Source organism: Acipenser ruthenus, chromosome 22 (assembly GCF_902713425.1).
Source record: "Acipenser ruthenus chromosome 22, fAciRut3.2 maternal haplotype, whole genome shotgun sequence".
In the NCBI taxonomy this organism is placed as follows: Eukaryota; Metazoa; Chordata; class Actinopteri; order Acipenseriformes; family Acipenseridae; genus Acipenser; species Acipenser ruthenus.
In genome coordinates, this window is record NC_081210.1 from 15,851,886 (window position 1) to 15,879,644 (window position 27,759).

The 27,759-nt window shown below is 40.9% G+C and overlaps 1 protein-coding gene across 1 annotated transcript in view; it reads right to left on the bottom strand.

Annotated features, from left to right (window-relative positions):
* Positions 1 to 531: 531 nt before the first annotated feature.
* The window catches only part of LOC117431200 (SH2 domain-containing protein 4A-like), a 62,498-nt gene continuing 35,270 nt past the window's right edge, over positions 532 to 27,759 (bottom strand). Inside the window, exons 6-7 of the mRNA XM_034051915.3 lie at positions 10,875 to 11,106; positions 532 to 911 (exon numbers count right to left, since the gene is read on the bottom strand). Of these exons, the coding sequence (XP_033907806.3) occupies positions 773 to 911; positions 10,875 to 11,106 (371 nt within the window). The 3' untranslated portion in view covers positions 532 to 772. The remainder of the gene's footprint in view (positions 912 to 10,874; positions 11,107 to 27,759) is intronic.

A 27,759-nucleotide genomic window follows, 5' to 3' on the forward strand; every position in this document is an offset into this window, starting at 1 on the left:
CTTTCTGTTCTGCACTCAATTGATCTTTTCTTGCTGTAATACTGTGTTTAATTGTTAAATTGCCTGGCTGCTTTAGTTCAGTCAGGCTCGAGCTCTGGCCCTTGACAGACCCGTTTTCAGACATCCGCAAGAAGAGAACAGTGCTGCTGTCTCTCAGCATACAACAGGGCCTTTCTTTCACATCCTGGTATCTGTGGTGTGCGCACTATAGCCGTCTGTTCCTGACATTCTGAAGCGTTTTATCCTGTCATCCTGAGCAGCATCAGGAGGAGGTTTAATTGGGTTAACTATGAGGAAAGCCACAGTCATTTAGTGTTGGGACACTCTTTTAGTATATATATATATATATATATATATATATATATATATAGTGGGAGCTACAATTATTCAGAAATGTTGCCTAAGTTTTAATATGCAGTTGTATATTATAGTTTATTGTTTTCAACAACATGCACAAAATACAACAATATTTGACTGATATTGAAGAAGATACATACAAAGATATAAATACATTTAATTTACATATGGCTTGAGGAATAACAAAATATTCTGCATGTGGCGTGGTGTGCAGGGTGAGTCATACAGTCAGGGGAGCACAGGTTTATGACTTGGCTGTGCGAAGTCACCGGTCTTTGCTGGAGATTCCTGAGGGAGTGTAAAATTAGCTGTGGTGAAACCGACAGGCAAACCCAAAGGAACTGTTTCCCCTCATCATGCTACAGTGGGCTCTGCCAGCCAGGCACCTGGTGAGCTCAGACAGACACCTGCAGGGCTAGCCTTTGTCTTCCAGAGGCCGGTTACTCACTGACATCTGCACTTGAGTTCCTGGGTCTAAAAGAGGAAGCTGGCTTGGTCGTGGGATCGGAGGACGCCCACTGAACCTTCTTTCTCCTGAGCTGTGTGGGGAATTGCTGCATTGAGGGTAAAAAATAATTAGACATCCTAAATTTGGGAGAAAATCGGGGGTTAAAAATTGGGGGCTCTAAAATTATAAATAAAAACACATTAATAAAACAAAATGCACATGTTGCTAATTTAAATCATTTGTGTCAAATGAATAATCTTGTCTAGGTATGTCGGTATTATGGACTAGATAAAATATGCAATTAACACAAAGGAAGTCATGCAAGCTTTTTATTTAGATGTTCTGAAAGGGTGTCAGCACTTCTGATCAAGAATGTTCTTTACAAAACATTTGGGGTGTGCCGAGTAACAAGTATACTTTTACTCGGATTGGTTCCGCATTGAACTGCAAAAAGAACAGGGTTGAAACAATCGCGTGTGGTATGGAGTTCTGCTCTGATGTCAGTCCATTGTTCAAGCTTGTGGAAACGGGAGGAGTACCTGTTGTTGTACTAAATAGCAGACTGTATAAAAGTTCTTGCAAACACAGACAGCACGCCACTGCTAGAATACAGTCGGCAGGTCGGCAATTTGCATTTGACACTGGAAAGCACTTTTTCATGAATATTAGTTAAATGTTTCATCACATTTGCGTAATCTAGAATATCAAACTGGTAGGCATGACAAAAAAAGCCTAGATCTGGTAGTAAACACACTTTGGCAAATAAATGGACACCTACCTGTATGATAGGACATATAGCACATTTGTTCCCAAAGATAAAAAAATAAAAAAATAAAAATGAAAAAAAAAGCCCTTGTAGTTTTGTTGGTTAGAGGTTAGATGTTTTTATCTACAGTCCTGTAGTTAAAAACAAAATATTTCAATCTTTCTGATGGTTATTATCTTGTAAATGTAAATGTAACATAGCTTTATTGACTGCATCCATTTTTTCTGTTTGCTTATAGGATAGGATTTTGTATAGGGCTAGTTTTGTTTTCTGTATATATAGGTAGTGGTTGAGAAAAAAAAAGTGCTCACTGAAAGACAATGTATAATATATTGGAGTTGCTCTATATTCAATATAATATACTTTATTCTAAACATGTTACTATGGTTAGTATAATCTAAAATAAAAGACATATTCCTAGTTGTCCAAATCTCCCATTGGAATGCATTGGGATTCATTGAAATGTTGACTCAGTTGTATTTATTGAAGCCCCATAGCACACAAATAAGCACCTTGATACATAGACAAACTCACAGGGGCTGACAGAATTGTGACCGTACAGCTATAACGTAGCGCTTGCCTTTCCGTGCTGTTCATTTGAGGAACAGTCCTGTCATGCTTGCTCTATTTCTGTTCTGCTCATATGCCTCAGGATGCTATTTTGCCCAAGGAACTTAGCATTCCCTCCACTGTAATGTCCTCATCTACACTGAATACACACGCACACAGGGATCAGCAGGTGTTGTGTTTATTTTCACTTGTTTGATCCTTTTTAAGTGAGTATGCTCATCAAGTTCCGACTTCCAGGTAATGACAGCATCGTATTCAGGTTTAGAAAAAAAACACTTGTCTAAAGTAATACATGCAAACTTACCAAGTCTACTAAATGCATAACTGACTGAGACAGATAATAACATGAACAAAACAACTATATTTACAAGAACTTGCAGGTAAAATTGATTTTTAGTGTAGTCTGTTCAACATAGCAGAACTTTCTGCAAGCCCATTAAGAAAGGGGGTGTGGTGTTCCTTGACCAGCATGTATATTATAATTATTTTGTATTTAAAATGACATTTCACTTGAAGTAATAACATTGGGTGTCATTCACAAGGAAAGAACCTTTGAAAAAACATACTCTAAATGACTCATGAGTTAATCCTTTGTTAATAGATCCTGTTATCTGTATTTGTGATGAATTTTGTTTAACTATTGTCCACTAGGGGGAGTACTGACCCTCCCATTTACACCACAGCGCTCACATTTCCATTTGAAACAAACAAAAAGGCAGTTAAACAGCTACACCTATTTCTGAGTTGGTTGTTTTAGTTCACCTAACTCGCTACACTCGCACGCTGATCTAGTTCTGTTGAACAGACTATATGCAGCAGAAAAGATTAAAAATACCCTTTATTTGATTGGGCTACAGTAGATGATCAAGAGGTCTGGAGTCACTATCCTCTCATGCCATTCCCTTCTGGAGTCCTTCAGTGAAAATGTTTGCTTTCAAACTAGCCACCAGTGGACCCGCAATTGAAAAACCGTCCGTCTCCGCATGAGAGGCCCAAGCGTGAATGGCAGGCAGGGAGTGTTCAGGGCAGGATTAAGTTTACAGAGCTGTGAGGGGAGGCTCTCATGAGGTAGGGAGTGTTCAGGGCAGGATTAAGTTTACAGAGCTGTGAGGGGAGGCTCTCATGAGGCAGGGAGTGTTCAGGGCAGGATTGAGTTTACAGAGCTGTGAGGGGAGGCTCTCATGAGGCAGGGAGTGTTCAGGGCAGGATTAAGTTTACAGAGCTGTGAGGGGAGGCTCTCATGAGGCAGGGAGTGTTCAAGGCAGGATTGAGTTTACAGAGCTGTGAGGGGAGGCTCTCATGAGGCAGGGAGTGTTCAGGGCAGGATTAAGTTTACAGAGCTGTGAGGGGAGGCTCTCATGAGGCAGGGAGTGTTCAGGGCAGAATTGAGTTTACAGAGCTGTGAGGGGAGGCTCTCATGAGGCAGGGAGTGTTCAAGGCAGGATTGAGTTTACAGAGCTGTGAGGGGAGGCTCTCATGAGGCAGGGAGTGTTCAGGGCAGGATTGAGTTTACAGAGCTGTGAGGGGAGGCTCTCATGAGACAGGGAGTGTTCAAGGCAGGATTGAGTTTACAGAGCTGTGAGGGGAGGCTCTCATGAGGCAGGGAGTGTTCAGGGCAGGATTGAGTTTACAGAGCTGTGAGGGGAGGCTCTCATGAGGCAGGGAGTGTTCAGGGCAGGATTAAGTTTACAGAGCTGTGAGGGGAGGCTCTCATGAGGCAGGGAGTGTTCAGGGCAGGATTGAGTTTACAGAGCTGTGAGGGGAGGCTCTCATGAGTCAGGGAGTGTTCAGGGCAGGATTAAGTTTACAGAGCTGTGAGGGGAGGCTCTCATGAGGCAGGGAGTGTTCAGGGCAGGATTGAGTTTACAGAGCTGTGAGGGGAGGCTCTCATGAGGCAGGGAGTGTTCAAGGCAGGATTGAGTTTACAGAGCTGTGAGGGGAGGCTCTCATGAGTCAGGGAGTGTTCAGGGCAGGATTAAGTTTACAGAGCTGTGAGGGGAGGCTCTCATGAGGCAGGGAGTGTTCAGGGCAGGATTGAGTTTACAGAGCTGTGAGGGGAGGCTCTCATGAGACAGGGAGTGTTCAAGGCAGGATTGAGTTTACAGAGCTGTGAGGGGAGGCTCTCATGAGTCAGGGAGTGTTCAGGGCAGGATTAAGTTTACAGAGCTGTGAGGGGAGGCTCTCATGAGGCAGGGAGTGTTCAGGGCAGGATTGAGTTTACAGAGCTGTGAGGGGAGGCTCTCATGAGACAGGGAGTGTTCAGGGCAGGATTGAGTTTACAGAGCTGTGAGGGGAGGCTCTCATGAGGCAGGGAGTGTTCAGGGCAGGATTGAGTTTACAGAGCTGTGAGGGGAGGCTCTCATGAGGCAGGGAGTGTTCAGGACAGGATTGAGTTTACAGAGCTGTGAGGGGAGGCTCTCATGAGGCAGGGAGTGTTCAGGGCAGGATTGAGTTTACAGAGCTGTGAGGGGAGGCTCTCATGAGGCAGGGAGTGTTCAGGGCAGGATTGAGTTTACAGAGCTGTGAGGGGAGGCTCTCATGAGGCAGGGAGTGTTCAGGGCAGGATTGAGTTTACAGAGCTGTGAGGGGAGGCTCTCATGAGGCAGGGAGTGTTCAGGGCAGGATTGAGTTTACAGAGCTGTGAGGGGAGGCTCTCATGAGGCAGGGAGTGTTCAGGGCAGGATTGAGTTTACAGAGCTGTGAGGGGAGGCTCTCATGAGGCAGGGAGTGTTCAGGGCAGGATTGAGTTTACAGAGCTGTGAGGGGAGGCTCTCATGATACCTGGGTGCCGTTGTCCTTCGCCTCTCATGAGACTCTCACCAAAATATTAAGACAAATAAAAGAAACATTTCTTTAAAGCACAAGGTACACAAACATGTTTTTATTTGGTTGCTGGAGTGCATAAGTAAAATATATAACAACGCTATATGGTGTTTGAAAGGCAGCATGTGGTGGCAGTACAGTTTATATTTCTATAGCTAACTCTAACCCATTCTTCCATTTCTAGATTATAAAAGTGTACAATGAGTACAATAAAATATTTACAAAATAAAACCAACAAAAAAATTATTTACAATTTGTTGTTTCCTTTTAAGATATTTCCAGTTCTAATTTTGTGTAACACCTGGCCACTAATAGATGTTCAGGTGTGGCAGCAAAACAAACACTTAAAAGGGTTGAACCTGGCAACCTGGCTCTTCCCAGCTCTCTGTAGCAGTAGTATAACCCTAGACACTTGGCAGACAGGTGTGTTGGTCACTGACAGTGTGGCACTGTTACCTTGTATTGCACGCAACGTATCATTCTTGTATAACCCTAGACAGTTGGTAATGTTATGTATCATTCATGTTTACTACTCAGTAATTCCCTTTAAAAAAATGTGTCAGCAGGTTTAAATCAAACCAAACAAACTTATTAATTAATGTGCATGAAAAGCTGCCATCCTCGCCTTACAGATGAGTACCAATCAATGTCAAATAACTTCCTCACTGAGTGATTTAAAAGCCTTTCACCCTGGGTGCTGATATTTTTACTGCTGTACCAATGCCATAAACTGACAATGAAAACATCAACTAGCAAATGCCACTGATTTGTCACGTACACGTGACCTTTCTAGACCCAACTTGAGCTTCTGCTGGGCAAACTGGATTTTCTTTGTCAAGTTTAATCAGAGGTTACATCTTGCCCAGGACTACAATCCCACAATTCACTGCAGAGATTGCACAATTCTAAGGAAACAAGCAAAGTGAAATCAGAACGATGTCATGTCAAATGGATGAATGAAAGGTATGACAAATAATAACATATGTTAAATCTATCAGGTTGATCTCAACAGGTGCTATATTAAATCCACTGTAAGACTGGTATTGATTGTGACTCAACCGAGGGCTGCTTGTTTTGTGTTGGGTAACCAACATGTTTTATTCTATTTAATCAATGCCAAACAACATAAGCTTTCTCAAAGGGAATTACTGAGAAAATAAGAGTACCAGAGCATTCCTCACATTTAAATGGCAGGTACAGGGCACATACATTGTTCTGTGCAGTAGCTGCTCAGATGAAGCTAGACCTGAGCAGTTTTGCACTGTAGAAGTGCCTTAAATGAAGAAAAATACTTTATAGTGCTTGTAATCATTCTGACACCTGATGTTTTTATTTGTGTCATTTTATTTATTGCTTGTTCTAAATGACTTCTTAAAAGCCTGTTGGTTTTGTCAATTTTAATTCATATTTCAAATATTGTGACCTTTCAACTCTGCTGTCCCCACCTGCTTCATCGTATAGCAAAATGGCAGCCAGCTAGAATATGCAATAGAGAAAACATGTACAAATCCTAATATTAGAGCAACAGACTCTGTTCAGAATCAACATTCAATTGGTTTAATAGCTTCATGTCCTTGAAAGGGGTGAAAACAAATGCCATTTTTGTGCTTTAAATTAGTGTAAACAACTTTGTAATTAGACCTTTTTCACTGCCATGAAAATCCGCTTTGTTGCTTTCATATGATATCAGGAAATGGATTTGAAAATCTTTATCATTACTTTTATACCTGCACATGTCTGCAGTCTTTATTTGTAATTAAGGAGCATGCATTGCACAGTGCTTATGTATTGTCCCTTTACCTCGTTTCAGATCAGACTTGTGTTGTCCCTTGTGTTCAGGGCTCACTATATAGTATTCAGTTTCTGCCTCTCTTGTCTCCACGGTGACTGCCGCTGTGCACAGCTGGTTTAATTTGCTCACACTTCCTGAAAGCTGGGCCTGTTCTTTGGTGGTCAGAATGTATTTGGTGCTTCCCTGGGGAGGTGACCTTTACCCCCAGGAGTAGAAAGAGAGAGAGTGCAAAACAGAAAAGACCCTCCGCCATTATTACAAGAAGGCTTTCAATAATAACGGTGTGCTAATCCTTCCACCAGCGCATTCGCATCAAAACTGTCGCAAGCAGCAACCGCTTTGGTTGCAATAAAAGCAGGCATTTAGAAACACAGGGAGGGTGCTTACAATACAACAACATATCCAGTCTCTTTGCAGATTGGAAGGGAACACTGAAGTGAAATTACAGACAGAACAGAACATCCTCTTATGTGCTTTAAATTAGATCTGCACATCTGAAGTGAATGATATTATCAATAGCACAAAAACACCAGAACAAGACAATGGCCCCAATTTCCAACCCTTTAAAGTGTAGTTTCTAAAAGAAACACATCACTTGAGCAATCATTTCTCCTGTGGATTACAGGCATTGACATATCATTTATTTTAGATAATGTATTTTTCAACATCATTGTCACAAAGACGGCCGGAGTGGGTGGCGTCAGACCAGAAACAGGAACACAAACGACAGAGAGATGGGGTTTTGGTGAGGCTGAACGCGTGATCGCGTTCAGCATTTAATAAACAGAACAGAAAATAAAAGGTTGGAACAGACAAAAACACTGGACACGGCACTATACGCCAAAATAAACAGACATACAAAACGTACTACACTTAACAAACGGTGCACGGAGACAAACAAACACGGTGAGTTTCTTTTACTACTTATTTTACTAACAATTACTACCTCCGTCTCCTATCCCGTTCTCCACTCACCGAACACCTAACCACCAGTGAGTGAAAACATGCAGCTTTTATGCAGTTGTACCGAGATTCGATTGCTAGTCAATCATTCAATTGGAATCTCGGTACAACTGCACGTGAATTAATTAAAGTGCAATTCCCCGTGCTCACATGTTACTTTTTACTTGCACGTGATGTGATGTGCCATCCCCGTGCCTAACTACAAATATACAATTTACACACACGTGAAACACAGACCGCTTATATCCCGTGTACCAATGCCTATACACCAACATTAACATACGCACGCATACATACATACACAGAACACACAAATGCACACAGGGGCGGGGCACTTTGCCACATATACCCCCCCTTGTGCGCAGCACACATGGCCTCAACGGCCACCTCCCCCCTTAAATATCCAGCAGTCCAGGACAAAGTCTCGGGCTGGGAAGGGAGGCTTCAGTGGGCCCAATGCTGGCCATGCTGTCAGCACCCCTGCCGGTAGTGGCACGGCTGACAGCATGCTGGTCCCGTCCTGCAGCGAAAAAGCTGCGGGGGCAGGTGGTCCCCCGACCTCCCCCTTCTTCGTAGTCGGCAGCTCCCTCCTGTGGGGCTCCGGCCACAAGAACTCCTGCAGCGAAACTGCTGCTGGGGAAAGTGGTCTCCAGACCTCGTCCCCCTTCTTCGTGGCCGGCAGCTCCCCTTTCTGGGGCTCCGGCCACCGTACTCCCTGTGGAGGTACGGGCAGCAGAGGCAGCTCCTGCTCCTCTGCTCCAGGCGGTGGCGGAGGCAGAGGTAGCTCCAGCTCCTCTGCTCCTGGCGGTGGTGGAGGCAGAGGCAGCTCCAGCTCCTCTGCTCCTGGCGGTGGTGGAGGCAGAGGCAGCTCCAGCTCCTCTGCTCCTTGCGGTGGTGGAGGCAGAGGTAGCTCCAGCTCCTCTGCTCCTGGCGGTGGTGGAGGCAGAGGCAGCTCCAGCTCCTCTGCTCCTGGCGGTGGTGGAGGCAGAGGCAGCTCCAGCTCCTCTGCTCCTGGCGGTGGTGGAGGCAGAGGCAGCTCCAGCTCCTCTGCTCCTGGCGGTGGTGGAGGCAGAGGCAGCTCCAGCTCCTCTGCTCCTGGCGGTGGTGGAACCAGCAGGTATTCACCCTCTGCTGGTGGAGGTGGGAGGGGCCAGCAGTCCTCCCACTGCGGTGAAGGTGGAACCAGCAGGTATTCACCCTCTGCTGGTGGAGTTGGGAGGGGCAAGCAGTCCTCCCACTGCGGTGGAGGTGGAACCAGCAGGCATTCACCCTCTGCTGGTGGAGGTGGGACCAGCAGGTATTCACCCTCTGCTGGCAGCTTGGGTCCTAGGGCTGTGGAAGCCCCGACTTCCCTCTCTTCGGGCTGTGGACGCACCGACTCCTCCCTTTTGGGCTGTGGACGCCCCGACTCCTCCCTGTTGGGCTGTGGACGCACCGACTCCTCCCTGTTGGGCTGTGGACGTTCGGGCTCCTCCCACTCAGGCGTAGGACGTTCGGGCTCCTCCCACTCAGGCGTAGGACGTTCGGGCTCCTCCCACTCAGGCGTAGGACGTTCGGGCTCCTCCCACTCAGGCGTAGGACGTTCGGGCTCCTCCCACTCAGGCGTAGGACGTTCGGGCTCCTCCCACTTGGGCTGTGGAGGCAAAACCAGCAGGCATTCTTCCTCTGCTGGTGGAGACGGGGACAGCAGGCATTCTTCCTCTGCTGGTGGACCTGCTACCTGGGCTGCTGTTCCACTTATAACTGCCTCCAGGTAGCTGAGGACCAACCCCACACCTTCCTCCCAGGTGCTTACGGTCTGTTCCCTCGCATATGCCTCCCATCGCTCTCTGTCCATAAACTGCAGGAACTGGACGACTACTGGTATAGACTGGGCCTCCAGCCCAGCATTTTCCAGCATCCAGTCCCGCACTTTGATGGCGTCTTCTGCAATTTTTTTTTATTTTATTTTATTTATTTTTTAAATCCAAAACTGCGGTTCCTGCTCTGGCCTGAGTCCTGGAGGCGCTGTCGATCCCACGCAGGACACCACGTGTCACAAAGACGGCCGGAGTGGGTGGCGTCAGACCAGAAACAGGAACACAAACGACAGAGAGATGGGGTTTTGGTGAGGCTGAACGCGTGATCGCGTTCAGCATTTAATAAACAGAACAGAAAATAAAAGGTTGGAACAGACAAAAACACTGGACACGGCACTATACGCCAAAATAAACAGACATACAAAACGTACTACACTTAACAAACGGTGCACGGAGACAAACAAACACGGTGAGTTTCTTTTACTACTTATTTTACTAACAATTACTACCTCCGTCTCCTATCCCGTTCTCCACTCACCGAACACCTAACCACCAGTGAGTGAAAACATGCAGCTTTTATGCAGTTGTACCGAGATTCGATTGCTAGTCAATCATTCAATTGGAATCTCGGTACAACTGCACGTGAATTAATTAAAGTGCAATTCCCCGTGCTCACATGTTACTTTTTACTTGCACGTGATGTGATGTGCCATCCCCGTGCCTAACTACAAATATACAATTTACACACACGTGAAACACAGACCGCTTATATCCCGTGTACCAATGCCTATACACCAACATTAACATACGCACGCATACATACATACACAGAACACACAAATGCACACAGGGGCGGGGCACTTTGCCACAATCATACAGATTGTTTTGATATTTTTATTCACAGATCGTGGGTCACAAATCAGACATTCCTCAGCTGTCATTCAGCTGCGCTGGTATAGGAAATAGGATTTGTAACCGAATGATGCTGAAAAATACACCACGAGATTCAACATAGAAGACATCAAATGTAAAGTAATACTCATGAAACTTCTAGCAACAGTCTAGAACAATTAATGTTATTCATAAAATAGACTTTCTTTAAATAAATGATGTGTTAAGCTTTGTGAAATGGGCCCAGTATGGACAGGACAAGACAAGAAGCCCCAGTTGGCCTCCATCCCCCATAGTTGGCATCCATTTCTCCACAGTGCTTGGCCCTCATTATTGCATATTCTTTCTCTGTGAAGGCAGTAAATCCACAGATACACACATTTGTTCCCTTGTACAGCTGTCTGTTGTGAGCCAGACCTTGTAAGGTACATAAAGTCCTTGCTTGCGCTATCACTCTGGAATTACCTGAATCCAGCTGAAGACATTAACTGAAAGGTGGTTGGTTTTGCTGGAAGGGGTGGCTTCACGCGAGACAGAGTGTTTTTTCCACTGGTTACTTGTAAATGGTTGAAATTCTTCCGCAGTTCAGCTACCCGGCCTTGGGCCGTGGGGTTGTCTGGAGACTGATTGGCTTCTTCACTGTCAGAGCTGAGCATTGGTCTCCGAGCTGCTGGCACAATCTTGAAATCTCGGCCTGCTGTATTAAACAAATAATAATACAATGTAAATACAGAGTCATAACTTCAAAATTGTAACCTAAAACTCATGAGAAAGTAAGTGAAGCAATGGCTAGTGACTTTGTCAGTGTACACACAAAGAACATAACACAAAGTGAACGTGCAGCCCGGATGGTAATTCCAGCAAGACCAGCACTGCTTACACTAGGCACCTGGGGGAGTGCTGGTTTCAGCTGGTCCATGCTGGACAGCCTGTAAAGATGACTGAAGAGCTGCTTATGCTGGGTAAAATAAATGAATGCAGAATGATAAGGAGGGGGATTTGGCTTCCATTTAGTCCACTTGGAACCACAGTATTTATTGGTTTCCTTGAACAGATCATCTTCAAACCTTTTGATGTCGCATTTTCGACTTGCACTAAAATATAATAAAATATAATCTTTTGGTTTCTGTTTACTGTATTGTTGTTTTACATTTCTGTTAGTTTGCATTACACACAGGCAGTGTTAGAAGCAGGAACACACAAGCCCCTTACAAACTCATGGTCAGGTCACTCAGACTGCTACCACAGCAGCTGGTTATAGATGCCACATTGAAGCTGCTCTGTTTCAGCTCAGGGATCACAATACAAATAAAGAAAGAGGGCATCCTTTTCATTCAAACTGAATACAGTAATAAACCACATTAATAAGGCTGGTATTTTCATGCTGGGCGTGTATCAGGTGCTTTTGTGGGGTTTGCACAAACACGTGTTATTGATTATTCTTATATTGACAGTTTTGCTTTTCTGTTAAACGGTAGTTTTTAAATATCATGCTGATTATAATAGGTAAATTAGGATTGCTCCTTTTAGATGTTTTTTTTTTCCCCAGGGACTCACAAAATACCTCAATAAATCATTGACCTTTTAGAGTACATCTTTGACTGGGGTTCTGTATTGGAATCTCATTCATAACGTGATCATTTCAAAACAAAAGAAGCTGTCTCACATTTGCAACTGACTACCAATCAATGGCAATTCACTTCCACAATGAGTGTTTAAAAGGCGATTGGAAGATTATTTTCCTCTCATCCGGGGCGTTGATATTGTTACTGTCATCCTGGTGTACCGAGGCCGTAGACTGTGTGGGACAGCTTTTTTTGTTTTAAAATCAACATGAATGGATTTATTGAATACGAGTAACGAGTATTCTGCACACACCCTCTTTTAGTAATACAACAGGGTTCAGCACTTTCAGTTTATGTGTCGTTTCAAACTAGCTGAGCTGACAGCACATCATGATTGAGGTGGCGGAGATACTGGTATCCAAAGTCAAACTGAGAAACACTAAAATAAAATTAATAAATGGATTGCACATGTTTTACGACCATAAAACAGGTGCTGAGGGTTCTGAATTCTTGGATGGAATTTATCAAACACACGCAATGACATAAACACACAATTAAGCTTTAGCCCTTGATGCATATGTAATTCTGTATATGCATATGTAATTCTGGGGCATTTCTGAACGAAACCACAAAAAATTGGGAGGGGATTTTGAAAATGAGGTCTATTAAATATTCCATCTAATTTATTAAACCTGCCAGTAATTGCGGGCCTCGTATTTGCTTGATTATTTTAAGAACTCTGAAAAGCAGGTGTTAATTTGCCGCAGTCAGACAGTAGGCTATATAAAAGGCAAGGTGATGTGGGAGACTTGTCTGCAGCAAGAAGGAGACATCGTTTTCAAGGACATAGAAACATTTAATAACATTTTGCAAATAGCTCATTTTGATCAAGTCAGACCCTTCTGATCAAGTCAGTTTGTAAATTACGGTTTATAATACCGGTACCGTATTGCTTTTCAAACTCCAATTTTCAATACATGTTTCATAGCTTACATGACAAAACAGAAAGTCTGCAAATAGAGAATATAGAATCCATGTAAAAAATGTTCTTAGAAAGCAAAGCAAGGTTCTAACGAGAGCCTTTTCTTCTAGAGTGTAGGCATTATTATAAGAACGGTGGAGGAGATTAAGAAAAGATGGAACGATATTCCGAGGCGCATGAAAGAAAAGTCTCAAATACAATGAGGGCTCATCCTCCACCGCTATTTCAGTAATGCCCACAGATTTTTTTTTTTTTTAATATGGCATTCTGGTATTTCACAATACTGGTTCAGGCAGTATTGCTAAATTTGAGTTGGAAAGAAAACGGTAAAACAAAAGGGACAAAGGGACAGATGACACAGTTAGTTTGTAGCTAGAGCAAGTACAGTTTTTCGACCATATATAGCATACAGATGTGCTTTAAAATCATACATAGAGTAAGAAATACAGACAAACATAAGAAATAGAAGAGTTGTAACTACATAAGACTTTAAGAAAATATAAGTTGTAGTTAAACTGAAGACTGTTCGTATGCAACTGTATTGTTGTTGAACATGATTATCCACCCGTTTGACTGCCATGGATGTAAGTAAATTAAACGTATTGTTTCTGAAGTTTGAAAAGTCTGTACGCCTGGAATTATTCTATCCGAAATAAGAAGTTGAAGTAATATGCGAAGCACAGTAACTGGATGATGCGTCGTAATGTATAAGCAACCTAGACTACAAACTCTGAAGTGGTACATTTGTTTATTAAGAAGTCACCACACATTCCATATTTTATTCATTTGTCCTGGTGATGTATTTCGAGCTTGTAACACATCTTCATGTGCTACAACTACTGCTTGTACCAAAAACTCCACTTCCATATTGGTAAATTTCAGTTTTCACTTCTGAGCATCCTCATCACCATGGCTAGTACCAGGCTCAGGTCTTTGTGTGCCATTCATTTTCTTTTGGAATGTGTAGCCTACACACGCAGGGTTGACCCAAACCCACTATTTATTGTGAGAGGTGTGTAATTCTCCACCGCTAATTGCGGTGAGGGGTATTTAAATTGTTTGATTGCGGAATCGCCTGCTTTACCTAATTAGTCTTATAAAATAGGTCGTTATTTTGACACTGAGTGCGGTCGTACTGAACACGCACATTACGTTGTTGTTTGCGGTCGGTTTTTCCACTTAATAATTTGGGGCCGGAGTGTTTAATAGTTATGGGTGGTAATCAAAGTCAACGATAGAAAAGCGTCAGGTATGATTGACACCTGCTTCATTTGCTGTGATTTTCCTTCACTGGCCTACATTTGCTCTGCTGCTGATCAGAAGCAAAGCATTGAAAATGATTGCATTAAGTAGCCAAGCCCCTGAAAACCGTTGCACAATTAACAGGTTTCATGATGTTTCAATAAAGAACCTAGCTCAAAAATAAATGTTACCCTGAAAGGTGATTTATGGCATCTGCGAGCCCCTGAAAAGGAGCAAGACTAATTAATAGGCAACCAAGAGATAGTCCACGTCCACATAAAAAGGAGTGGAGTCCCAAACCACAGTCATTCCCTGAAGCTACCCTTTTAAACTCTGAACTCTAGCAACTGCATCCCAGCTGTTCATGTTCTTGCTATGCCTCCTTTGTTGGCGCAGTTAAAGAGGGAAGGTCAGAATACTTTACAGACACCAGAAACCCAAGTGATTTGTGCTTATTTGTATCTTAAGCAGCCCCTGGGGGAGCTGTGTGTGCACTCATCCACAGGTGTCAGCTCAGAGTTCATTAAGCAATGGTTAATACAGCGGAGACGCATTGATTGTATGCTGCAGACAATTCCACATTCCTGTCAGCTCCCTCAGGCCAGGGCTAGGCCTGGTCAGGACCAGGATGGGGGATCTCTGGGTGCTGCAGTGGGTGCTCGTGGCCGGTAGGGGGCGCTCTTTTGTCTGGGCTCAATCCCTTTTTAGTATAGCAGTGTGGAATGAAACCAAGATTTCAAAGCACGCTTATCAGCAGCAACATTATTAGCAACATTATTGTGCACTAATTTAGGATATGCCAATTAACAATACTGTGCTGAAATTAGTATGTATTCTTCAACCAAGTAGCCAAAGCACAGCGAGCTCGGAGACATCATCCAGCTTGCAATGCTTTTACCACAGATTGTTCTTGGAAATATGCTGGATAGCCTAGAAATGGAATGTATGCAGTACCAAGTGACTGACTGGATGGGTCTTCGATGGGATCTGGTGGCTGATAAATACTGGCACAAGATTGCACTTTTGTCCACACCTAGCAGAGAGCCACGCTGTCCTACACTTACCAAGTTTGCCATTACAAGTTTTTTTCAGAATGAACCTTGTAAAAACAGACATAAGTAATCAACTGTCTACAAACATTCTGGATTGAATTCTGACTATCAAGACAGCTGTTAAAAACAGCACCAGCATCACACCACCAAAGCAAATCCAGTCTGCAAATGTGTCCAGGTTTGACCATAAGAAGTAAATACGACCTAAATGGATCGGCTTCAGGTAAAGTGAATCGTCTGCATCACGATGGGGTTATTCACAGGACAACCCCAAGTGAACACAAAAAGATTACAGGTTTCTATGAATGTCAGTTATAGATATATAAGTGAAACTCTGCTATAACGTACCACACTCGGACCAGAAGAAAGGTTAATTATAAGCAAGGTATGTTATATCCAACAACACCTTTATTTCAATGCATATGGGGAAAAGTGGTCTATTTGTAGAAACGGCAACACATATTTAGAACAACATTTTATATATATTGTGACAAAGTAGGGGTTGCTTTGCCACGTTCGGGCCCTTTCACACTCTTTTTGTATAAGGAGCAGTATTTTAAACCAGGTAGGGTTAAAACAGGGCAGCGTCTGTATATTTATTTATAAACAAAACAAACAAAAACCTAACTCCCCTTAGAAGCACTAACTAAACTGGACGGCTAAGCCGTTTACCGGTCACCACAAACCAACACTACACACATATAAGTATTAAACACAAGACCTTTTCTCAGGTCTGACCACACGGGCCTCTTCTCAGGCCTTAGCCTTCATATAGACATTACACTAACCTTACCGACCTGTTTAAATGCCTGCCTGTCTAATCACAGGCAGCTGTCCGTAATTAAATTAATGCCAGGGGACTCCCATCCTAACTCAACCGCCAATTTGCCTTGTGTGGTTGTGCAATGGCATCCAGAAAACACACACTTATTGACTAATAGAGACAAATGTTTTGTGAAAAAAAAAATTGTAAATATTTTTTGTTCTTTGAACATTTTTATAAATTTAAAGAACCCCAGTATTTTATATAGAGAGATATTCTATATTTAGGGCTTCTGATTTTTGGTTTTAACCGCTAAAACCTGATAAAATAACCCTGATACAAAAAAATGAAAATAGTGGATAGCCAATAAACACCGGAAAACACCGGAAAAACTGTGCAAATGGTTAATCAATTCACGTTGACTTTATCCTTTTGCCATTAAAAAATAAAAACGATTGCAATGGAGCAAGAAGAGCTTGATGTTTCAGTCAGCAACAAGACCATTCAAAGGAGGTTCTAGGAATGTGCTTTACATTAAAAAACCTAACATTACCCCCTGAAAAAGGAATGGAACAAGACTGCCTTCCAAATGGTTGCTGTGTAATGCCTTTTCCTGTTCTTTTTTTCTTGTTCACATCCCTCTATTTTGCTAATGTGCGCGTTGAACTAATTGCCGACTAGGTGTTGGTAATTTATTCATTAAACACCTGTTATAAAAAGAAAAAGCACACAGATGGCTACAGGAGAGAGACACAGAGCACAGACGCAGTGAGGTGTACATTAAGAGTTACTAAATTAAGAACAATAAATCACTCAGTAACTTAGAAGAGCTCAAGAATAGTTTGCAAGTACACCAGATGATTTTACAATCCCAGACCAAAAGGAAATAGCATCTAAACAAGTAAATTTGCCTTAAATAGTCCAAACTACATTATGTTAAGCAGGATTGCAGCATTGTTTAGCATCTGACCGGCCTCCAGACACAGATGGGGATTGATTTTCATCTGTGCACCTTGGTCTGGAGCCATACTTTTGTTTGGGCATTGTTATGTGTAATGCAGATCCAGAGCTGGGGGAGAGTGTTTCCGTAACTTTTCCCTTATTATGCAGATATTTTACAACTAAATGTAATGGAATTCGTGTTTCAGTTTCTCTTGCATCACGTGGTAGTACAGAGATTAACTATAACATCAACGATTTTGTGTTACAGGATTCAGAGTTAGCAGAAAATTTTGCTATTCCAAACATGAGATGACAGATTCTACATTTTACAGCACTATTTTAACAAATAAAACACATATTTTTAAAAGTTCAGGAAACAGTATTTAAACAAGTTAATCTGCCTTGAGCAGAATCACCGTCTGCAGCCTGTCCAGCATATTATTATTTATTTCTTAACAGACGCCCTTATCCAGGGTGCCTTACAATTGTTACAAGATACCACATTATTTTTACATACAATACAATTACCCATTTATACAGCTGGGTTTTTACTGGAGTAATCTAGGTAAAGTACCTTGCTGAAGGGTACAGCAGCAGTGTCCCCCACCTGGGATTGAACCCACGACCCTCCAGTCAAGAGTCCAGAACCCTAACCACTACTCCACACTAAGCCCTTTTGCACTTTGTCTTCCGACCACATGCCTCTGTGAATGCATCGGGGCTGCTGGTATTCCAGTCTAATATGCCCAGGCTGGTGGTACATTCTGACTGGGGTGCACCGATAAAGATTTTCTTGGCCGATACTGATAGCCGATGGTTATCTACCCATATCGGCTGATACCGATAATAATAGATCAGTGCAGGTAAACTATTATAAACTATTAGAACAAGACATATGGCCTATATTTAAACTGTTTTATAATTATAGATGTTAAAAAATGAACAGATACTGTTTACTTGTTCCATATGACAAAAATGAAGAGGTATTGTTTACGCGTTGCATTTACTCCAGAAAATGAATACAAAGAATAACGTTGTATTATATTGTGTGATGGACAGCAATTTATACATTTGTTTTACAACAGTCACACAAAAATAATACTTTGCATTTGTACTAGTAAAAGTCCTTCTGTAGAAAAAAAATATATATAATGTGACATTAACTTTTATAGCCACTTGCTGTCAAACATTGCGTGTTATAACTTCTACCTACACTGTACAGTAGAAAAGAAAAATTTTGCCTACACAATGTCAACTACAACAACTTTTGTTAAATTTGTATTTTAAGCACACACTGCTAAAAATGCAGTACAACTTAAATAGTTAATTTAATAAAAAAAAAGATGTAATAAAAATATTAAATTTCTGGTGACAAAATTCAGGCAAACTTGAATTTGCTACTTAACAAAAGACGACACGTAATCAATGTCTGCTTCAAAATGCCGCAGAATACACCCGCAACCAATGCAGATAAAACAGACAAACACAAATTACAAAAGGCAATTTTGAAGTACATTGTGTAATAATAATAATAAAAATAATAATTATAATAGATATTAAAAAAAACAAACAAACACCGCTCTTCTGAGACATATTTACTGCAGGAGGATCGTACATTACACAGCATTTCTTGCGTCATTAGTATAGTAAGCGTGCCTGACCAAGCATTAAAATCAGTGCTGGAAGAAATTCAAGCATGAATATTGGTGTACATTATGTGCTAAAATAACAAAAACTGCCAATCGCCGATTGTATTTTCATCTCCTTATATCGGTGCCATGCCGATAGGCTACTGATTTGCACCCCTACTTCTGACCAGCCTCTAGATGCTGATGGTGATTGAGTTTTGTAAAATGGTACATTAGCCAGGAGCCAGGCTGATGATTTCATTGTGTAAAATGCATTTCCAGAGTTTCTTTGGTTGGGGGTAGTGTTTCCATAACTTTGTCCTTCTCAAATAGTTCATGTCTGCCTTGAACAAACTCAGGGAATGTGGAGGATGTATCACAACTAATAAGTGCATGAAATTCAGGTAAATTATATAAAGCTTGGGATAAATCTCACCATTATTCACATAGAGTCCCTATTGCAATCTATTGCTAAATTATCTGCAAAGGCAATGCACCAGTTCTATTCTGAAGCAGTAATGATTGAGTGAGGCTATAAGTGAGGCTATCTCTAATCAAGTGTATTATTATTTGTGTTTTTATAAGTGAGGCTATCTCTAATCAAGTGTATTATTATTCATGTTTTTATAAGTGAGGCTATCTCTAATCAAGTGTATTATTATTCGTGTTTTTATAAGTGAGGCTATCTCTAATCAAGTGTATTATTATTCGTGTTTTTATAAGTGAGGCTATCTCTAATCAAGTGTATTATTATTCGTGTTTTTATAAGTGAGGCTATCTCTAATCAAGTGTATTATTATTCGTGTTTTTATAAGTGAGGCTATCTCTAATCAAGTGTATTATTATTCGTGTTTTTATAAGTGAGGCTATCTCTAATCAAGTGTATTATTATTCATGTTTTTATAAGTGAGGCTATCTCTAATCAAGTGTATTATTATTCATGTTTTTATAAGTGAGGCTATCTCTAATCAAGTGTATTATTATTCGTGTTTTTATAAGTGAGGCTATCTCTAATCAAGTGTATTATTATTTGTGTTTTTATAAGTGAGGCTATCTCTAATCAAGTGTATTATTATTCATGTTTTTATAAGTGAGGCTATCTCTAATCAAGTGTATTATTATTCGTGTTTTTATGAGTGAGGCTATCTCTAATCAAGTGTATTATTCATGTTTTTATAAGTGAGGCTATCTCTAATCAAGTGTATTATTCATGTTTTTATAAGTGAGGCTATCTCTAATCAAGTGTATTATTATTCATGTTTTTATAAGTGAGGCTATCTCTAATCAAGTGTATTATTATTCGTGTTATTATAAGTGAGGCTATCTCTAATCAAGTGTATTATTATTCATGTTTTTATAAGTGAGGCTATCTCTAATCAAGTGTATTATTATTCGTGTTTTTATAAGTGAGGCTATCTCTAATCAAGTGTATTATTATTCATGTTTTTATAAGTGAGGCTATCTCTAATCAAGTGTATTATTATTCATGTTTTTATAAGTGAGGCTATCTCTAATCACACACTCTTTGCTGTGTCAGGTACGCAAACGAAGCAAGAGAAAACACACTCGTAACGGGATAAGAGGGAGACACTAACACTGAGAAACATATTAGGACTCATTCAATCTAAATAAAAACCAGATGAAAAGCTGATATAATAGAACGTGTTGTGCTTTAAACGTTCATGTTTTGTCATTGACACGCTCTGAAAGTTGTGTTGTGTAAAACCGTGTGGTTGCTTTTAATAGCAGTGTGGAGTAGTGGTTAGGGTTCTGGACTCTTGACCAGAGGGTTGTGGGTTTAATCTCAGGTGGGGGACACTGCTGCTGTACCCTTGAGCAAGGTACTTTACCAAGATTGCTCCAGTAAAAACCCAACTGTATAAATGGGTAATTGTATGTAAAAGTAATGTGTAAAAAAAATAATGTAATTGTACATAGAAAATAATGTGATATCTTGTAACAATTGTAAGTCGTCCTGGATAAGGGTGTCTGCTAAGAAATAAATAATAATAATAATAATAATAATAATAATAATAATAATAATAATAATAATAATAATAATAATAATAATAGTTTGCTATTAATAGGCACCTCAAATAAGCAGCCACCTGTCTAGAGCAGATACAGTTCTACAGTCCATTTGGGGACTGCTGGTTAATTCAGGTTTCATTACAGATGTGTTTTTCCAAAAGGAATCCTTTCCCCAGCAAATTCACATTTAGTTATGTTGCTAAAGTCCCTCAGAATGATTAGAATAGGCCCAACGCGAGGACAGGGTTTTGACAGGAGTCGAGCTTCACTAAGGATATGTTTGTGGCCGGCTCTGAAGTGTGACAGTGCAGGGGCTCTGGGCAGCACAGACGCAGTGGCAGATGCTAATGTACTTGGAATGAGCTGGGGGATGGGTCTGAGGTGACACAGAGACAGCAGGGCTCCTGACACGCTTGTGCTACCTGTGCTGCTGCTGCAGGGAAATGACAGCTGAGAGCCCAGACAACAGACAAAAGAAAGACACATTACACGCACTGTGCACAGAACAGTGGCACAGGCAAATTTAAAGACAGACAGGTACCCTGAGTTTCATTATCCATAGTGTTACAATACATGGCGTAAACAAATGGAGTTCCTATGAAACTAATTCTCTATCTTCAAACATTTTTGCAATATTGGAAGAGTTACGTAAAATACATAATCACATACAATTTCAGATGGCTTGGAGAAACTAATATGTATTTTAACAACAGAAAACAAGATATACTGTTGATGTTTTTTTCAGATACAAAATTTCCTGGAAAATTTTAATTATTTTATTTTAAAGGACTTACATTATTTTGACAAATATATTTGTCTTATATTGTTGTAAGCTTTTAAAATGCAGACTTAAAAATGCAGTAAGTAGCAGGGTTCCAAACAATATAACGTCTTTTTCAAAGCTCTTTTCAAAATGTCCGCTCTAGTGCACTGATAGTGTAACGTTCCAGACTTTAAAGTTATAAATGTACTGAATCTTTAAAAATCCAAGCACCAAAGGTAGAGAGGTTGTTGGGTAAGTGATGGCATGCCTGCATGTAGAGAGAAGGCAGCACACTAGCTTTCAACATCACACCTGGCTCCAGCTCTTTGTTAAACTCTTCCATCTTAAAGCTTCTGAAAGCAAACCTCATTTCTAACACGGTTCAGAGGTCAGGGCTGCAGGCTGAATCACAGGATGTCTAAAAATAAAACACTCCTGGTGGGTAGCTCTTTGTGTCAGCAGTCATTTGGAAGAGAGAATGGCGCAGGTTAGGCTTGTTGTTTGCCAAACCAATGCCACATTTCCACTTGCGTGTAAAAAGAAGCTGCTGTGATATATCTGTTGCGCCCAGTCGCAAGTCACAAAATACTCCAAAATCCATCCAACAAGTGAAGCAAACAAGCGCCTACATATTGAAATCTGACACCGTCTCACCTGCTCACATCCACAAGAATGGTCTTTCCTGCAGCGATCAGCCGGATCCTTTTCTTGGTGTTGTGTGACCCTTGACCCACTGAATCATTTGTAAACTGGGTCACTCAGCTTAATTTCCTAAATCGTGTCAAAGACTGAAAATCACCAAATCAATGAGAGACTGTCCAACTCTCCTCATTTACCAAATAAATGGACTGGTTGAGATTAATTAAAGCAGTTATTCCTAGCTATATCCTAGCTATAATACTTCTAAGGCAATCCATGCTGTGGATTCAGTTTTAGAGTTACAGTAGTGTGCACATACTCAGATGACCTAAGGACATGTTTCCCAAAGTGGGGGTCGTGACCCAAACATGGGTAATGACAAGGATTCTGATGGGTCACCAAACAATCTAAAAAAAAAATGACATTCAGTGCACACTGTTAAGATTTAATTTCACTATACAACTTGTGCTTATTTTCAAAATAAATATAATTTGCATACAAATCATTACTAGTAATTATGTAAACAATGTATTGTTTTATCACCAGTCTTCTGCTGTAAATATGAACCAAAAAAATAAAGCATAAGGTGACATTTTATGTGTGGTTACTTGTGATTTTGAAAACAGTTGTTAAAAAAAAGTCTAATCCTACTTGAAGCTTATATTAACTTTGTTTTTTCTTACATTGGTGACGAGGATGATCCGCGTCCTCGTGTGTATTTGTTGTGAAGTACTGGCTCACGAAAGCCTTAAGCCGTTGGCATCTTGAGACACGGCATCCACATTGCATTGGGAAACGACATGAGTTTTTCCAGAAGAAAGCTGATCAATTATAGCTAAACAGCAAGACGTTCTTAAAAAAATCAGTCAGTGTCTTAGAGAAGGAGATGAATGTATCCTACCTGGATACAGTGCATATTGCAAAAAACAAAAAACTGCACAACTGACTGTTGTCGGTACGTTTGCAATGCTTGATTTTAAATTGAAAATTAAAACTGGTATTCATTATGTTGCAACACAATTTTAAATTGATATTGTAACGTGGAGGTAAAGAAAGCAATCCAGGCAAGAATTCTAGTCTCAAATGCACGGTTTATTTTACAAGAACGAGCAGTTCAATAAAATAAATGTAATAAACAACATAGTCAACATAAACTCCTAGGTCTTTTTCAAGAAGGGAACTATGAAAAAGACCTAGGAGTTTATGTTGACTCAGAAATGTCTTCATCTAGACAATGTGGGGAAGCTATAAAAAAGGCTAACAAGATGCTTGGATATATTGTGAGAAGTGTTGAATTTAAATCAAGGGAAGTAATGTTAAAACTCTACAATGCATTAGTAAGACCTCACCTAGAATATTGTGTTCAGTTCTGGTCACCTCGTTACAAAAAGGATATTGCTGCTCTAGAAAGAGTGCAAAGAAGAGCAACCAGAATTATCCCGGGTTTAAAAGGCATGTCGTATGCAGACAGGCTAAAAGAATTGAATCTATTCAGTCTTGAACAAAGAAGACTACGCGGCGATCTGATTCAAACATTCAAAATCCTAAAAGGTATAGACAATGTCAACCCGGGGGACTTCTTTGACTTGAAAAAAGAAAAAAGGACCAGGGGTCATAAATGGAGATTAGATAAAGGGGCATTCAGAACAGAAAATAGGAGGCACTTTTTTACACAGAGAATTGTGAGGGTCTGGAACCAACTCCCCAGTAATGTTGTTGAAGCTGACACCCTGGGATCCTTCAAGAAGCTGCTTGATGAGATTCTGGGATCAATAAGCTACTAACAACCAAACGAGCAAGATGGGCTGAATGGCCTCCTCTCGTTTGTAAACTTTCTTATGTTCTTATGTTCTAAACAATAACGAACAAACACAAAGCTAAGAGTCTCTGCGTGTCTGAATCGGTAAGAAAAAAAAAAAGTTCTCTCCCACAGCTCCAAAACTCACTCTTCACCCAGCCCATCCCTCTGCCAGGCTTACATTTCGCTGTGTTTTGTGCGTTCCCCCAATCATAGGCACGCATTCCCGTCCCACCCCCCATTATCTCAATGCACCCACACAGTCCATCAATCCCCATGGGGCTCTCCTGCCTGCATGTCTACTATCAGCTGCAGTCCCGTTGTTTGCGTGAAGGGGACCCTTAACTCAAAAACATGGGCTAGCTGAAAAAACCTGGGCCCCCCTCTGCCTCGTCGTTACAACATTTAATACCATTTTTTACTAATAATTCATCTGAGAAAAGTAAACATTTTAGCAAGCTGTGAAACTATCAAAGCCTGAATGCTTATATAGTGTAGTGTAGTTACAAATAAATGAAACGTCGCTTTTTGATTGGTTAAGAAGAATTTAAGTTAAAATAGTGAATAATTTGGGGTTGTGGGTTCATTATTCCTGTGTTCATTTGGGTCACCAATCAAAAAGTTTGAGAAACACTGACCCGAGGCATTCCCTTTAACATGCTTTACATTGGCTGGTATTAATTAAAACAGAATGAACCTTTAACTAAATGATCATTTGCAATTTGCACCTTATTAAGTACAATCAATGACAATAAAACAATGTCTTGTGACAGTGTGGACTAACATGAAATTATCTGACAGCTTGTCAGAACCTAATCTATTGAAACCACTTGCATTGCATCTGTAATTACTTGTCTTACCTTTGATTCATCAGTTTGATATGAAATCAGTTTTCTTTTGATTTTCTAATAACTCTTCACTCAGGCCCAGCTCTTCTGAGGAGTTCAGTGAATTGGACTACAAGTCCCCGAATTGCTGGATTAACGGACACCCCTTTACAGAGTCAGACTTTAGTGATGTGTTATTACAATGTCAAACAGATCAAATAAAGTTAAAGACAAATGACTACAGAGCAAATATGAGTGCTTTTCATTAGGTTTTGACAAGATAATTATTTTATATTAAGTCGCACTGTCAGAAGACAAATGGTGAATTCTCAAGGCTATTCACTTTTTCAGAAGCACCCAATAAAGTCACCAAATCCGAAATAAACAACCCAGACATTCAATGTAAGGGTTTGTGAGTAGTTTGAAATTCTTTCTTATTTGTCCTTTCAGACAAAAATAATGCTTAATGACAATATGGGCCCACTCATTCCCCTAAACCTCTCCTCACTCTCCACACATCACCCACCTGGACCAAATCATTCCCCTAAACCTCTCCTCACTCTCCACACATCATCCACCTGGACCAAATCATTCCCCTAAACCTCTCCTCACTCTCCACACATCACCCACCTGGACCAAGTCAATCTGCAAACCTCTCCTCACTCTCCACACATCACCCACCTGGACCAAATCATTCACTACGTCTTTCAGAACAATTGTGTCAAATCACTTACAAATAAGTTTATAAGAAATAATGCTATAATAAAAATAATTTCTTACTGTCATTATTTTTATAGCCTCCTAAAAAATATCCAGACCTGGCAATCAGATCCATTATTATCCTGCCTCTTAATTCTGTAACTTGATGACTTTTCATAATATTACAATTATAGAATAGGGCCAGGCAGAGGCAGTGTTTCATTTTATTGCAATTGTTTTTTTTCAGAGCCCACATCTGTGTTTGTAGATTCCACACTGCTACAGCTTTTACTTTTAGCTGCATAATGTCGAGGTCTCTTGATCCAAAACGCAGAGGGCTCTTGTCCTGAGCACTGAAAACATTAAGAATCACTTTCAAACTATTCAGTAACTGACAGAGAATCAGTGAGCATGTATAGCCTCATGTCAGATACTCTAAGCTGACATACACTGAGGCCTTGCTTTGGATTCCCAGCAATCACATCCTGCTTTTAATCAGGACAAGTTGAAATCATGTGATGCCTGAGAGTAATAAGCGAGCAGCGCTCTACAGATTCATATGAACTCTGAACAAGCTGCTGCTTGAGCTCACATTCACAGTCATCATGCGACGAGCTCAGCTACTACAGAGCATTCACCTTCAAACCGACCTATAGCCATTAACCCCTTACCAGCATAAAAAGGGTGCCAATACACCTCAGTGTTTCAAATACTCTGTACAGATCCCAGTATTGCACAGCAAACATGAGAAACAGTGTTTCAAATACACTCTGTACAGATCCCAGTTTTGCAAAGCAAAAAAGGATAAACCGTGTTTCAAATACATTGTACAGATCCCAGTATTGCACAGCAAACAGGAGAAACAGTGTTTCAAATACACTCTGTACAGATCCCAGTATTGCACAGCAAACAGGAGAAACAGTGTTTCAAATACACTCTGTACAGATCCCAGTATTGCACAGCAAACAGGAGAAACAGTGTTTCAAATACACTCTGTACAGATCCCAGTATTGCACAGCAAACAGGAGAAACAGTGTTTCAAATACACTCTGTACAGATCCCAGTATTGCAAAGCAAAAAAGGATAAACCGTGTTTCAAATACACTGTACAGATCCCAGTATTGCACAGCAAACAGGAGAAACAGTGTTTCAAATACACTCTGTACAGATCCCAGTATTGCAAAGCAAAAAAGGATAAACCGTGTTTCAAATACATTGTACAGATCCCAGTATTGCACAGCAAACAAGAGAAACTTGCTCAAAGGTGCCCAAGGGTATGTTGTCCTGTCAGACACTGGAATGGACAGCAAGACTCGATCCCAGAGAAACTGATTGAGCAAGGCAGAGTTGTGCATTAAAACTGGTAATTTTGAGACTTTGTAGTTTTTAAAGCAAGCACAACAGATAGCAGGTGGCACATACACTACTACAGATTACACAGTATTAACTACTACAGATTACACAGTATTAACTACTACAGAATACACAGTCTAACTGTCACGGGTGACAAAAGTGTATGTGATTTATTGAATTATATTGTTGTGATTTAGAATGTTTTATTTATTTTTCCTTTTTTTCACATTGTGTTGTTGGAATGATTTAATTTAAGCACGTTATTGATGTATTGATTTATTTTGTTTTTTACGTTTTCGTACACACGCTGTGTTACCTGTTCCTATGGCAACGTCACCGGTGTCTACCGCTTGAAATCACTGTTTGGATCGCAGGTGTGGACAATAATTTAATCAGCTCTTCACTATAAAGAGGGAGTAAAAAAGAGGATATAGAGAGACGCAGTTCAGAAAATGAGTTCAGAAAACAAAGTGAATAAACGAAGTTAGAACAAGGTGGAACGAAAAGAAAAGAAAGAGGAAGAAACAAGATAGGGAGAAAGCAGAATGCGGGGATAGAGAAAAGAACAACACGAATATAAGACTAAAGAAAGCAAGGAGATCGGAGTGTTGCAGGTAGCGGCACGGGACCAGGATGTGAGGAATTTGGGGTGTTGTTGGCAGTAGTACGGGACACTTGGTGTATTGGGAAGGAGACTGAAGAGAAATCGGGACGTGAGGAGTTGAAGACGACCAGCTGAGCGGCGTTGGTTGGAGAGAAGTGAAAAGCACGAGCACTTTGAGAGAGAGCTGCCCGAGACGCTGGATTGGGAGTTGTGGGTCGTCATCCATCAGCTAAGTGTTTTGTTGTGGTGCATTATGCTTGAACTGCAGTAGTCACACACCTTCTCATTGAGCTATTGTTACTTTTTATTATAACTTATCAGCGGAGTCTTTTCCCTGTTCCCTGCTTTACATTACAGCCAGAATTAAACTGATGCAGGGCTGTATTTTACTGCTACAAATGCTGGTAGATTATACTTGGCTGCTACACTAGACAATGCTGCTAAATTGTATCTGCTGCTAAA